Here is a 14,537-nt window from a genome sequence, read left to right on the forward strand (position 1 = left end):
TTAATCCAAAAGATCTTATGTTGGTTTATCTGGTGTGATGGTATTGTTTTGTCCAGGGAATTAATTCTATACGCTTTGTGAGAAAATGTTCAATCCACCTTACCTTTTTGTATCTTTTTTACAGTTCTCAGTTACATGGAAGTGGTTATTTCCAGTCCTTTGTGGTTATCATTGGTGTTTCCTGGTTCAGAGCACCTCCATGACGGCACCCAACAGTCTCGGAGCCAAGGTGAGATCCCCCTTCTCCTCCTGCCCCTGAGACCCCTCCTATGTTTCATGGATTGTATAATGTGATTTTTGTAACTGATGGTCTTTGTTTTATATAGGTGATAAGAGCAGGGATGGACTCATTAGCATCAGCCATGTGAAGATGATTGGAAAGTCTACTGGAGTAATCCTTCTTCATGGTATACGGTACTAATATTTAGCCTAAAAGCTTTGGATATATTTAAGAAAAAATATATGGTGTTTTATTATGCATAAAGCCATTAATGTTGTGATTTTTGAATATGTGGGTTGTAAATAGATATTCTGGTATCTTGTTTCACTGCACTCTGTTGATACTCTATGATAGGTGATTAGTAGACATGCTTGCTGATATAGGCATGTTGCATTACTACACAGACAATGTAAATTTCATGCCATCTATGCTGGATGATTGTGCTTGGTGTCAGCCTGCTGTCCTTTGCAAAGGTATCTCGGCTTCTTCCATGTCATTCATATGCAGCTCATGTTCTTTTGCATTTGTAGAGTCCTTTGTATCTTTGCCGCATCAAGCGTAATTATAGAAGGCACTATCATTTGAGCACTGTATTATTTCATTTTGAATTTACTGTACGTAAGAAATCTGTTTGGAGGATAATTCTGCGTCAAGTGTAACTCAGTCGATGCACTTGGAGCACGGATACATGTTATTTTGTGAAAAAATAAGCTCATATGATTTGCTCTTGTGGTTTGAAGTTTAGCAAATTGTTTATCTGTGCTTCCTGACGTACCAAGAGCTGTTATTGGTTCCACGGGAATGATTTTTAAGCTGTGTTATTGTGTTCTGCAAATAGTAGATAAGCAATTAGCATTCTCTATTTTGCTGATGAGTGCATACAAAATATACATGATTATTTCTGTTCTGGGGTACATGGGAAGTACTTAAAGCTCATTTTCTTTGCCTCCCATATGATTTTAAGTTACATATGCCCTTTATTAACATTGTGGTGCTCTACATAATGCTTCAATAGATGATAAACCTATAGAGTATGGTTTTGATTGTGTTAGTTGGAGGCTTTACTTAGAACACATTTGTCAAAAAAACATGTTGTGTTTCAGTTTTAATAATAACTAAAATTAGTACCTCATAAATTCAGTTCACTTTGCTGATTACCAAATACCAATTAAAGTTTCTCTTCTTGATATGGGGTTACTAATTTCTATAAGTAGTTGAAGAAAAGAGCATATGTTTATTTTCTGGACTGATATTCATGTGTCTTAGGGGTTGGATAGCTGATATTGTTGGTTATGAAGAACTATGATGATGATGTCAGTGCTGGATGGTTCTGATTGGTCCTTGCTTGTGGGCCGCGTGTGCTTCCTCTCTCCCGGGAGTTGGTCGCAGCCATGGAGAGCCGCCAGAGGAGCAAGGACGGCCAGCCCCTGCCCCCTCTCCAGCACGTGTCGGGGATTACAAGCGGTGTACGTGGTGAGCCGCCCGCCTGCCCCACTCTACCCCCAAATCTACATGTACATCCACTAATTGACTGAAACTGGTTTGGATGTTTGGTTTCCTCTGAATGATTCATTAAATCACCTTTTGATACAAGCAAACTCAAGTTACTGTACATGAAGCAGTGAGTGATAAATTTCCAACTGAAAATACTACTTATATACTTACTACGTAGTTGAAGAGACCATGTTACATGTCACTATGTAGTTGAAAATACTACGGAGCTTTTTACTGAGTCGGCAATTTTGTTTCTATGCGGATGCAAACAACCCCGACCGCAGAACCTAGATGTACTTTCTAGCTACATTGGCATGTTGTGAAAACAGACTAAACTTGCGACTCACTTTTGGACATGGATATGAGCTTGTACTTCCTTCTTTCTCTCATGGCGATGTTTTGTCTTCTCACTATGTGTGTGCATGCATTGGTACCAATAGCTAACGAAAAACTAAATGCTCAGAGTTGGACTGAATTAGCTATCTATAAAATTCAATAGCCATGTCCAAGAATGTGCTACAATGAGAAATTAACATCTAGGTATATATCATCCCATGTTTAGACCTCCTTAGGGTTTGTGTATATTACCATGCTTTGTTTCTAATGGACGATTTTAGTGCCAATTGTTCTATTTACTTTATTTATTTATAGCACACATATGAAACCGATCAACAGGGAGCAAGATTAATCATGCACAGGTTGTCTCATTGGTTTCCTTGCAGGTGATTCTTTCCTCTTGCCTGGCCTTCTTGCCGCGGTTTGGAAGCAGCGGCGCTAGGGTCTGCCTCGACCATGGCAAGGCAACTACAATCCATGGGTCATCAGCACGGCGTGTCGAGGTACTCCCTCGCGACGCATGCAGCGCGCGCTGGGTCACACCAAGCTCAGGCCACGCCTACGTCAAGCTCCTTCGACATAGGTCTATCTTTCTCTTTCCTTAATATTCATCTTCTGGACAAATTTTATCCTTTGCAATACAATTAAGTTGGCACGAACAATTCTATTTAAAGATATACTATCCGAGGCGTGAAAAAGAAGGTGGCGTAGGTTGATGGTCTAGCTGTTTTATAATCCCTTTTATTGAGATCAGATGAAGTTTAGTCTGGTCTTGCTCTCAATTTCTCTGCATTGTTTTGAAAGATTATAGCATAGTCCTCACCGTGTTGAGTTAATGATAGGAATGTTCAGCTGGCATTAGTTTAGTTGTTGGCTTAAATTTTCAGTGAGATGATTCAATGATCATACAGTTTAGACCGTCAATTTTATGGCCGGCCTCGCTTTCTTCCTGTTCAGGCAGTATGCTCTGCAGGGGGTGCCTCATGGTTTGTGGATCTGTTTTTTGTTGTTGTTGAAGATTTCAACAAAATGACCGGTAATCAGTTGTGAATAATCCTCCTTGTGATGGTTGAGCTAAAACAGGGCATTCACATGCAATTTATTTTGGTAGAGAGGAATTTTTATTATCTAATTAGACATATAGGTAGTGAAAACACCGTTCTAATTACATAAGTAGGACTATAAAATCTTATTCTAGCGGTGTGATATGCTTTTCAAAAGCTAGGTGTACAGTTGTATGGTGATGTGTTTTTTGGCCTCACCATGTTCTTGTTGTGCTTGTTGGTGTGCAGGCTAGCCAATGAGGGCTTTTTGTTTCTCATCTTATTTCTAGCAAAGGCCACAAGTATCATTCTCTTTGCCCCGGTCATCTCCGCCCCTGGTGTTGCTCTTGGATGTGCTATACATCACCTCCCCGCCTCCTTGGCCACTTCGGTGCCCGTGGAGTTCATGCTCGTCGGCGGGACGGTGCAAGGCGCAATTCCGATGTAGCGGCGTGGATGTGTGGCGTAGGAGGCGGTTCCTCGCCGGTTGGATGGCGTTCAGGCGCAACCCCAGCGCCCATTGAGTACTGCCTCGGCTACAACCTCCCTTGGTGAGCTCCATCCTCCTCCTGTTCATCTACTTCGGCTACTATATAGAACATGGCCGTGGCTATGTTGATGTAGTGCTTGTCTGGTTGATGCTCTGTAGTTGTGGATCCATGCTGGAGCTCTCTCAGAGCTCAGGCACTCTCGGCCGTCGGATCTTTTTCCTGATGCGATCTGGGCTGTTGGATCTCGCCCTCGGTTCACCTCGTCCGTCGGATCAAAACTAAGGCCGTTGCAATGAACAGCACCCCGGGCGCACCGAATGATGCATGGCTTTGTGATTAACCAGTTTGTAGTTGTTGAACTGTTCTGTGCTGGATGGACTTTCCATTTTGGCGAGTCTGCTAGAGTTGCTCTTAGCTTGCGCAGGGCTATGATGATCGATTATGGCTGATATAAGCATGCTCTCGAGCAATTGACGCACTTGTGGGTATTAGGTTGGACCCCCTCGTTTCTTTGAGCCATTTTGATCATGTGCTTATTTTAGTGGCTCTGTCCTTGGATGGTCATTTCTGATGAGTGATAACCAGGGCAGTTTCACCCTTGTAAGAATATATTGATCTGGTGATGGAGACACTAGGGGAAGGGTCATGATCGAGCAAAGGCGAATCTGAGCCCATTCAAATGCGGTTCTGGTCTCAAGCATAGTGTGCTATGTTGTCGTTCTGTATTTGTATTTAGCGCCTCTTTCGTTTGTACATTTCCACAATAATAGCTTCAAATCTCTTTTGCTATTTGAAACTGCAGTTTTTTTAAGGGTCACACATACACATGATGTGTTCACATGTTAGTTGAAAACTTGGTGAATTAAATATATATCTCAGCTACTATTGATAATCATGGCTAAAGCAAAATTTCTTCTTTAAGTTTGCTTCCCATGTACATGTGTTACTGCTTGTGAATCTCTATAGTTCATGAGAAATTGCTGCAGCTCATCATGAATGGGTCGAGGGGAAGATGATCTGATATGTGTCACTGAAAGCGAAGGTAAAATTCCCATACATCACCTGCATATTACCTGCCAATTCACAAGTGCATGTTCTGTATCAAATATAATTGTTCCCTGTGTCGAAACATAGATTCTGCATTGTATAGGATTCCAGCTCTTTAACCCTTTCTGCATGCTCTTACATATATGTGCTTTCATTAAGAAGAAAAATCTACCATGCTAGCTTAGTTGATCCAGGGCTTAAGCTATATACCAAAATAACACTGGGAGGAGTTCTGTCAGAAGTACCTTGAGCCTTTTTATTTCTATATTCTGTTTGTGCACTCATTTAATGCCACTTGGAATCTGAAGTAGAAAATATCATAAAGAGCTTGATAGCGTATAACATTACTTGGTATTTTATCATTCTTATTACATCATTAGATCTTATATATGTTATTTTGGTATATTCATGAGACTTCCACTCTGCTATTGTATTAGTAATTTTCATTGACCTGTATTACATCATTGATTGTAATCAGAGTATAATTATATGTTTGCTCATGGTGCTTTAGGTCAAGATGTTTGGTATATGCTCATCTTGTGGAGTTAAACTTTTAGCTAATAACCGAAATGTTTCCTTTTCCAGGATTCTCCTATGATGGAAGAAGTTCTAATCATCTTACAGTCAAGGGTTAGGGCAGATAAACTCACAAAAACATTTATTTGGATCTTTCCGTTGTGAAGTGCCATTTTTTCTACTTGTACTTTGTAGGCAGTGGTACTGATTTTTTTTCAATCTCAGTATGCCATCTATCCGAATTTTGTATCGCTTGCATAGTGCCTAATATCATGAGCCAATTCTAATATTATTTATAGAGCTTTCATATTATCATTAGGATGATGGAGCCTGTCAAGTATTGTCCACTACTGATTGCATTAGCTTCGCCTCAGAACGTGGAAAGAGGAACTAGAGCTATCAATACTACTGTAAATATCGATGTTTCCAGAGCATTGTTTCCAATTGTCTGTTATCTCATTGTGTTTATGAGCAGATACAACATCTCCTGTGAGACTTAGTCTTACACTTGCTGATATAAACTACTTGGCAATATTTATAGAATGTATGTCTTTCTGTTTCTACTACTCGATACAAATCAGTTGTCCTCGGCAAACATTGTGGCTTGCTTTTGGTACAAATTTTGCCTCTATGATCTTTAGTTTTGTTGTTATCGTGGGCAACAATTACACTTTAGTTTTGGTATATATTTAATCTACATGCCCTATATTTAATTATCCTGGGTAACAACTATACCTTGCTCATGGGCAACAATTACACTTTGGTTTTGGTATATATTTAATCTATATGCCCTATGTTTAGTTATCCTGGGCAACAACTATACCTTGCTCTTGATGCATCTTTATAGTGTTTGTGATACATACTGAACACATTATTCTGGGCGGTTATTATAATTTCTTTTGGATGTTCTAAATGCTTTGTGATATTAAAGTTTTAGTCGCTGGGTCAATGAGGCAACACCCGCAAGGCGCGCGCTTCCGATCTTAGCATTAGACCAAAATATTTAGACCGGCACCCTTGAGCCTGCTTTCTATCTTCGCATTAACTACTTGACCAAAACATTGGATATTGGGACCGGCACCCTCGCGCCAAGGCGCGATCCCGATCTAGTTTGGTACAGTAGCATACCAATTGCTTGGTACTTCCTTCGTTTCAAAATAGATGACTCAACTTTGTACTAACTTTAGTATAAAGTTGAGTCATCTATTTTAGAACGGAGGGAGTACATGTTAACAGGCATAACAAACATGAAAATAAAATAAAATTGTAACTAGAGGTGCTTAGGAGTCTGCCGTTGTGGGACAACCAAGTTAGCAGGAAACAAACTCTATGCTTTAAGCTAGAGAAGCTTGAAGAACGGGAGAACCTTATGCGGTAGCAGGTAGATCATGCAAATTGCCCGGTTAATGGAGACTAACACACACTATTTCTAGGCTTTCATAGAACGGAAAAAAGAATGCAATTAGTTGAGGAGGGAGGGTGGAGTTTTGGTAGAGGAGAAGGCGTAAAGACATTTATTACCAACTACTTTTCTTCCTTATTTACCCCTGTGGCGGGTGCTGATACTAGTGACATCCCGAACCATATATCCCCAAAGGTGACCATGCAAACGAACGAGTTTCTATCGGCAAAATTCACCCCGAAGGAGGTTAAGAGCCCATAATGATATAGGGGGTCGAAAAGCTACTGGGATGGGTGGTTTCCCAATGGTCTTCTATAAACACTAGATGACCCGTTGCGCCAATGGCGCGCGGTCTCTCCGCGTTTCTGTGTGGGCCCTATCCGTCAGTCCGACACGGCGAATGTACCTGGACGCGTCCGGGCCTCCTCATATCCGCCCCAGATTTGGGACGGATATGGGGAGTGCCCGTCAGTCCGGATATTTGGGCCAGCTATGGAGAGGCCGATTGAATGTCGTTTTTGTGTCTGGACACTGACCGGGCAAATTGTCCGGACTTTTGGGGCGGGTATAGGGTTCGGTTGTAGATGCTCTTAGAAGAGCAAAGATCAGGTGATTTTGTTTACCCAATACGACGTGACAGACAATAGTCCCCTGATGTCAGCGTTGTGATCGGTTCATTTTCAGAGAAGATCACTTGACAGACGAAAGTGCGCATGCATGAAAGTAATCAAACAAGCGGTTTCACCTCGAATTTGCAATGGATAATACAACAACATTAGAGACCGTCGATGGCGGCGTCCAAGCGCACGCAACGCGGCCTTGTGCATCTAAGTTCGAACTTCGACAAGAGATAAAACCGTACGTAGTACAATATTTACCGCCCACCCGCATCATCATCGTCCCCTCCCCACGATCAGTTGTGGCAGATCTTGGCGGTGGGCATGGTGATGCAGACGGGGGCGTACTTCTTCTTGGCCTCGGGGCTCCCCTTCTTGACGTCTGACTCGGCGAACGCCACACCGCCAATGGCCGACAAGGCCGCAGCGGCGGCAGCAAACACCACGGCACGGCGGCCGTCGGTGGCAGGCTCCACGGCCGCCATCTTGGCCGCCGGCTCCTGCTGGCTCTCGACCTTGGCGGCCCGGGCCACCACGAGGCCGCGGCGCGGGGCGGCCGCGCGCCGGTCGACCGCCACGGCCGCGGAGAGGGACGCCATCATGGTGAGCGACGCCATCGGGACGGAGCTGCTGAGTTGTTGGGACGATCTGCGCTGGGAGCGTGTGATGATGATGCTAGTGGGGTGCGTTTTGGTGCGGGGCTATTTGGTTATGAAGTTACGGCCGGCTGGGCTGCAAGGCAAGGGCGCGCCTTATCTGTCGCGGGGATGGCGTGCCCACTGGCGAGCGGCCATGTGGCGGCGGCGCGTGACATGGCTGAGGTGAGGAGAATTCTGGTTGGATAACGCTGGGGTACGGTGGATAGCAAATGGGAGGACCTGGATGGAGGCCGGATGCGGATTTCTGGACCTGGATGGAGACCTCAGCTGGTACGTCCATGATGCCCAAGAGTAAACAGAAGTGCCTTCACATATCAGTGGTATCGAAGAGTTAATCGAGACAAAGATGAAAAAAACGTGGGTGTTCAGGCATAGCATTTTATTTTCCACACAAAGTACGCACGGCATACGGGATTAATGGACCAAAATGGAGTTTTGGGACGAGCAGTATTTTCAAATATTTGGCATCCGCGAGAATTTCTGGGTCAGTTTGTCTAATTCACATCTAGATGTTTTTTAAGGATATCACATCTAAGCTCTCACAAATATATAATGCAGCAACAAGAAAAAAAAATAGGACAAAAAATACCATAAACAAAGTGAACATCAGGTTAGATGTGACATAACTATGTCACATCTAGATGTGTCCTAAACAGACCCGTTCTGGGTACCCAAGACCTCTATGAATTTCTCGGGGGTCGGCTTAAGTTTGGTTGCAATCGATTCCGAAACAGCTTTCGGGGTTCCTTTGGGAGTCTTTTCCAACATTGCTTTGCACAAGATTCAAACACGCTCGACACCGGTTGTTGATACGTCGGTTTGACACCATTTCCCAAACTACTTTAGTTGCAGATTACATCGAGAGATTTGAATTAGTCATCAACCATTTATTTGCTTACTCTCACTCCATCCATCCTTGTTACTATCTTATTGTGTGGAGGGACTCTGCAGTGCTGTTGGTGTAGGGCCCACCATATATCGACACGACGTGCACCTTAGCGACGCTCCAGGAGGATGTCGTGTAAGGCATCACCATGCATCAAGCAGTCGTAGTCGCCTGCCCCTCGGCTGGTGGAAACGGTGCACCGTGCAGGGGTGACCATGCCTTTGCCCGCTCCATGGATTGTCGCGGCATCGATGGATCGTCGCGGCATCGATGCAAATCATGCTGATGGCTCCAAACTCAAGGCCCTGTGGGAGTACAAGTATGCATGCAACCTCTGCTTCAACTGCGGAGAGCACTGGGGAAGCGACCGCACGCCATCACCATGCAACTTCATGTCGTGGAGGAGCTCCTGGAGTTTTTCAGCATCGATGTTGTCTTCAAACTGACAGGCAGTCTAAGTGTGTTAACCATCGCCTCAAGATCTTCCTACGTTGCTTCACGCATACCTGTCCAAAAGCTGGAGCCACTAGATCCCCCTCGCTCAGTTTTGGTATAACTCTTCTGTCACTCGATGATTGGAATGTCCCTTTTTAAGGCCATATACAAGCATGAGCCATGACACTAGGGGATCACAACGACAAGTTCCTGTACGTCCTAACTCTGCAATCATGGTTCAGTGAGCGTGCAATTATCCAGGATCTACTGCAGCAACACTTGCAGAGAAAGTGCATGCACATGAAGCATCAGAAGGACAAAAAGATATTGCACCGCACCTTCATGATGGGAGATGTAGCCTTTTTGCAGCTCCAACCATACATTCATAAATCCATCGCGAAGCACGCCGACCATAAGCTCTCTTGCCGCTACTATGGCCCTTATCAAGTCATAGTCAAGATCAAAGATGTGGAGTATTGTCCGCAGCCACTAGATAGGCATTTGTGCATTTGTGTTTCACGTTTTGCAACTCCGGCGTGCACTACTCCCAGGTACCGTGACTGAACCTGAGCTGCCGACTTCAATGGGTGTGCTAATGGTTCTAGCTGCCATACTTCAATAACGTTAGAGCAAGAAACACGGAAGCATGATCGAGCAGGTTCTGATACGATGGTTGGATCACGCCATGGTCACCAACATTGGGTAGACAAGGTCATGCTCTAGGCTCGTTTCCTTAGCGCGGAGGCTTGGGGGCAAGCCTCTTCACAAGAAGGTGGGATGTCATCACTCCTGACATGCATACCCCCACCTGGAAGTACCACATTTGCCTCGCGGGACGCTTGACCCATCAGAAGGCAGTAAGGCACTAGCCTAACCCAAGAGTCCAGTGCCTAGAGCGGATTTCAGTTGCTTCCTTCCCCTCGCCACCTACTTGTCCATCTCGAAAGAAGGCATCTAGTGGATCATCGAACATGACAAATGGTGGCGGCTTACCATTTCCCTTCCTAGTTCCTCGTATAATGGCTAGTAGTTCCCTTCTAGTCGCTACGCTAAGCTCAAAGTAACCATACTTGTGAGTGATTAAAGAGAAGCAAGAGTCGGTCCCTGACAATAGGCGACACATCCAATGATCCAAATGTCCCGAGACAATGGACGTGGACATTCGGTTTCTTCATGTTACAACCCTCATACGGCATGACGCCGTTGAGACTCCACAACGGAGGTTTGTTGAGCAGGTACACCGTCGTCTTCATCGCTTCTACCAAAGGCCCCATCACGACCATGGACTTCAAGTGGTAGAGCACCATCTCACTTCCAGTTGAAGAAGTAGCTTTTTTTAGGCGAGTATGGTGTGGTGGTGTAATGCTTGATACCGCTGGCCTCGTAGAAGTTGACGAAGTTGTTGGAGTTCGACTCGCCACCGCGATCGGATTGGAACGTGGGGAGCTTGCACTAATGTTCATCCTTGTACTGGAACCTAGGGATCCCGCATACCATCCCCTTCTGGGACAAGCTACGTAGCGCACCGGAAGTGGAGTTGGCCGTAGTGCTCGATGAGTGTAATTTACACCCATATTTTTTCTAAATATAATCTTGATATTCCTAAGTAATTTTGGTTGTCTCAGCCTTGTTATGGCCTTAGCTCTTTTGTACTCCATTTTGCAATTTTTGGATAAGAAGTAAGGAACGAAAGAAAGCAGTGGGCCTCTTGCAGGGACCCAATCCGGTGCACGGGATGCCTTCGTTTCGGCCACAAAGTGTGTTTTGTCATGCTGAGCGCCGCATCGATTTGACTACGAAGCCGCACCATGGTGCTCCAATGCTTACCCCACTGTCTACACTAGAGGTTAATGCAACACCAGCTGATGTGCAATTGCAGCCCGTCGTAGCGGATGAGACCGAGTTGCTTCGCATTGAGCTGCACAATTGCCTTGCGCGAGTTGGGAATGTTCCGGGAGAGCGGAGGCCGCTCTCGCCAAACTAGAGGTTGTGCTGGTTGTGTCTTCACTGCCTAAGCTTCAGATTGGGTCTTCAGTTGGGGAGGAAGAGGAAACCTCTACGGACATTTCTCCCCTCGTGCTACATCATGTCCGTCATCGATGCCTGTCATCGATGAGGCAAATCTTTTGCATCGGTTAAAAAAAAGCAGTTTGCATGAATCGATGCAGAGGCCTCCCCTTTCACCATTCTTTCAGAAAAGGCAACTGCATCATGCAGCTAAATTGCTTCCAATGCATAACTACAGTACAAGTTGGTAGTGAATTACTTGCATTCATGGTGATATCTGCACATATATATAACCAGATCCAATAGCAGAGAGAGCTATGGATCCAAAGCGCAGACCACTATATATACTCTACTAGACTACTAGTAACCACATCCATCAATCAAGCCGAACGTTAGTAGGTACGGCTGTCTATTTAGAGATGGAGCACACACTAGTAGATGATAACATGCATGCAAGGTGTGTGTATATTCCCTTGTAAATTCATGCGTTCGGCCTGGGAGACAACGGGAATTTATGGATCTACATGAGAAATCAAGTTTGCACTGGTTTGACATTCTCAAGGAGTGTGTCTCTGTAGGCATTCTACTAATTGTTAGACTATTACTTGGCTCTCAAGTTACCTAATCCTAGTCGTATTGTAATAGTCCTAGTCGTATTGTAATAGGTATGGTTGGCTTGTAAACTCTTATATATACCGCTCTGTGTGGCCGCAAATCAATAACAATAGTTTTATTCAAATCTTACATGGTATCTTAGAGTTCCTGGTCCTAGGGTATGGCTCCGCCGCCCACCCCACCGCCGCTGCCGCCGCCCGGCTACTTTGAGCGACGGGCCGCTACCCTCGCCCGCACCGCCGCCACAGCTTCCTCCTCCTCTACCCTAGCTCTACTACCACCACCTATGCCCCCGGTGCTCTCCCTCACCGATACAATCTCGGATATTAGTCCTTATATCCCCATCACCCTCGATCTCAACTCCCACAACAACTACCATTGGCGCCACCTCTTTGAAGTTCACCTCGGGCGCTGCAATCTTCGCTCCCATGTCGACGCCACCGCCGTGCCGCAATCCCATGATCCCCAATGGGTCAAGGATGACCTCGCCATCATCCAATGGATCTACATGCGCGTCTCCACCGAGATCTTCAACCTTGTCTTTCGGGATGCTGCCACCGCCGCCGGTCTCTGGGTGGCTCTTCAGCAGTTGTTCCAAGACAACGTCGATGCTCGCACCAATCTACTCCACACCGAGCTCAGGAATACGGTGCAAGGCGACTCCTCTCTCAGTGTCTACTGCCAACGCCTCAGGTCCATCGCCGACGAACTCCGTGAACTTGGTGATCCCGTTGAAGATCGGCAGCTCATCAACATCCTCCTCATCGGGCTCGGCGAAAAGTTCGACAAGCAGGCCTCCTTCATCCCCATGATGCGGCCTCAGCCAACTTTTGCCGAGGTGCGCCCCATCCTCCAGTGGGCCGACCGTGCTCAATCCAACAAGGACGCTCGCCCTCAGCTCTTCGCCGCCGTTCCGCGTGCTCCGGCACCCGCGACGCCACCTCCACCAGCGGTGCCTCCCTCCCCGGCAGCGTCCGCTCCGCCGCCGGGCTGGCGTCCCAGCCCTAATTATCGCGGCAAGAACCCCATCTACAGGCCACCTTCGACGCGCTCGGCGCCTACTCCTCCACCTTCGCCAGCTCCAAGTACGCCACCAGTAGCTACGCCTTGGCGTCCTCCACATGATCCCTGGACGGGGCTCGTCCAAGCTTGGCCTATGCCATGGTCCGCTCCGGCTCCCCTAGGCGCTCCACCAGCTTATACCGGTGCCTGGCAGCCCGGCGTGCGGCCCCACACTGGTGCTCGAGGATTCCTCATGCCTCGCCAGCCGGCCCATGCCTACCATGCTGCTCCAACATATGGCGCTCCCTACTATGCTGACGGAGGTCACTACTGTTGGAAATATGCCCTAGAGGCAATAATAAAAGTATTATTATATTTCAATGTTCATGATAAATGTCTTTTATTCATGCTATAACTGTATTATCCGGAAATCATAATACACGTGTGAATACTTAGACCACAATATGTCCCTGGTGAGCCTCTAGTTGACTAGCTCGTTGTGATCAACAGATAGTCATGGTTTCCTGACTATGGACATTGGATGTCGTTGATAACGGGATCACATCATTAGGAGAATGATGTGATGGACAAGACCCAATCCTAAGCATAACATAAAAGATCGTGTAGTTCGTTTTGCTAGAGCTTTGCCAGTGTCAAGTATCTCTTCCTTCGACCATGAGATCGTGTAACTCCCGGATACCGTAAGAGTTCCTTGGGTGTATCAAACGTCACAACGTAACTGGGTGACTATAAAGGTGCATTACAAGTATCTCCGAAAGTATCTGTTGGGTTGACACGGATCGAGACTGGGATTTGTCACTCCATATAACGGAGAGGTATCTCTGGGCCCACTCGGTAATGCATCATCATAATGAGCTCAATGTGACCAAGGTGTTGGACACGGGATCATGCATTACGGTACGAGTAAAGTGACTTGCTGGTAACGAGACTGAACAAGGTATTGGGATACCGACGATCGAGTCTCGGGCAAGTAACGTACCGATTGACAAAGGGAATTGCATACAGGGTTTGATCGAATCCTCGACATTGTGGTTCATCCGATGACAACATCGAGGAGCATGTGGGAGCCATCATGGGTATCCAGATCCCGCTGTTGGTTATTGACTGAGAGCGTCTCGGTCATGTCTGCATGTCTCCCGAACCCGTAGGGTCTACACACTTAAGGTTCGGTGACGCTAGGGTTATTAGGAAGACTAGTATGTGACTACCGAATGTTGTTCGGAGTCCCGGATGGGATCCTGGATGTCACGAGGAGATCCGGAAGGGTCCGGAGGTAAAGATTTATATATGGGAAGTTGTCAAACGGACACCGGGAAGTTTCGGGGTCATACCGGTATTGTACCGGGGCCACCGGAAGGGTTCCGGGGGTCCACCGGGAGGGGCCACCCCTCCCGGGGGGCCACATGGGCTGCGTGGGGGCAGGGAGCCAGCCCCTGGTGGGCTGGCCGCACCCCCTCCCTTGGGCCCATGCGCCTAGGGTTGAGGGGGAACCCTAGAGGGGGCGCCCCCCTTGGCTTGGGGGGCAAGCCACCCTCTCCCCTCTCCCCTCTCCCCTAGGCCGCCGCACCCCCCCTAGATGGGTTCTAGGGGGCCGGCCCCCTTCTCCCTTCCCCCCTATAAATAGAGGGGTGAGGGGAGGGCAGCCGCACCACCCTCCAAGGCGCAGCCCTCCCCTCCCCAACACCTCTCCTCCTCCGTTGTGTGCTTGGCGAAGCCCTGTCGGAGTACTGCCTCTCCACCATCACC

At 46.7% G+C, this 14,537-nt stretch overlaps 1 protein-coding gene across 1 annotated transcript; it reads right to left on the bottom strand.

Annotated features, from left to right (window-relative positions):
• Positions 1-7,267: 7,267 nt before the first annotated feature.
• On the bottom strand, positions 7,268-7,868 carry LOC119323834 (photosystem II 5 kDa protein, chloroplastic-like). The gene has a single exon (XM_037597542.1). It carries the CDS (start codon positions 7,781-7,783, stop codon positions 7,463-7,465), a length of 321 nt encoding a protein of 106 aa, XP_037453439.1. The 5' UTR covers positions 7,784-7,868; the 3' UTR covers positions 7,268-7,462.
• Positions 7,869-14,537: the final 6,669 nt, after the last annotated feature.

The sequence above is a fragment of the Triticum dicoccoides genome, chromosome 6B (assembly GCF_002162155.2).
Source record: "Triticum dicoccoides isolate Atlit2015 ecotype Zavitan chromosome 6B, WEW_v2.0, whole genome shotgun sequence".
NCBI classification, from domain to species: domain Eukaryota; kingdom Viridiplantae; phylum Streptophyta; class Magnoliopsida; order Poales; family Poaceae; genus Triticum; species Triticum dicoccoides.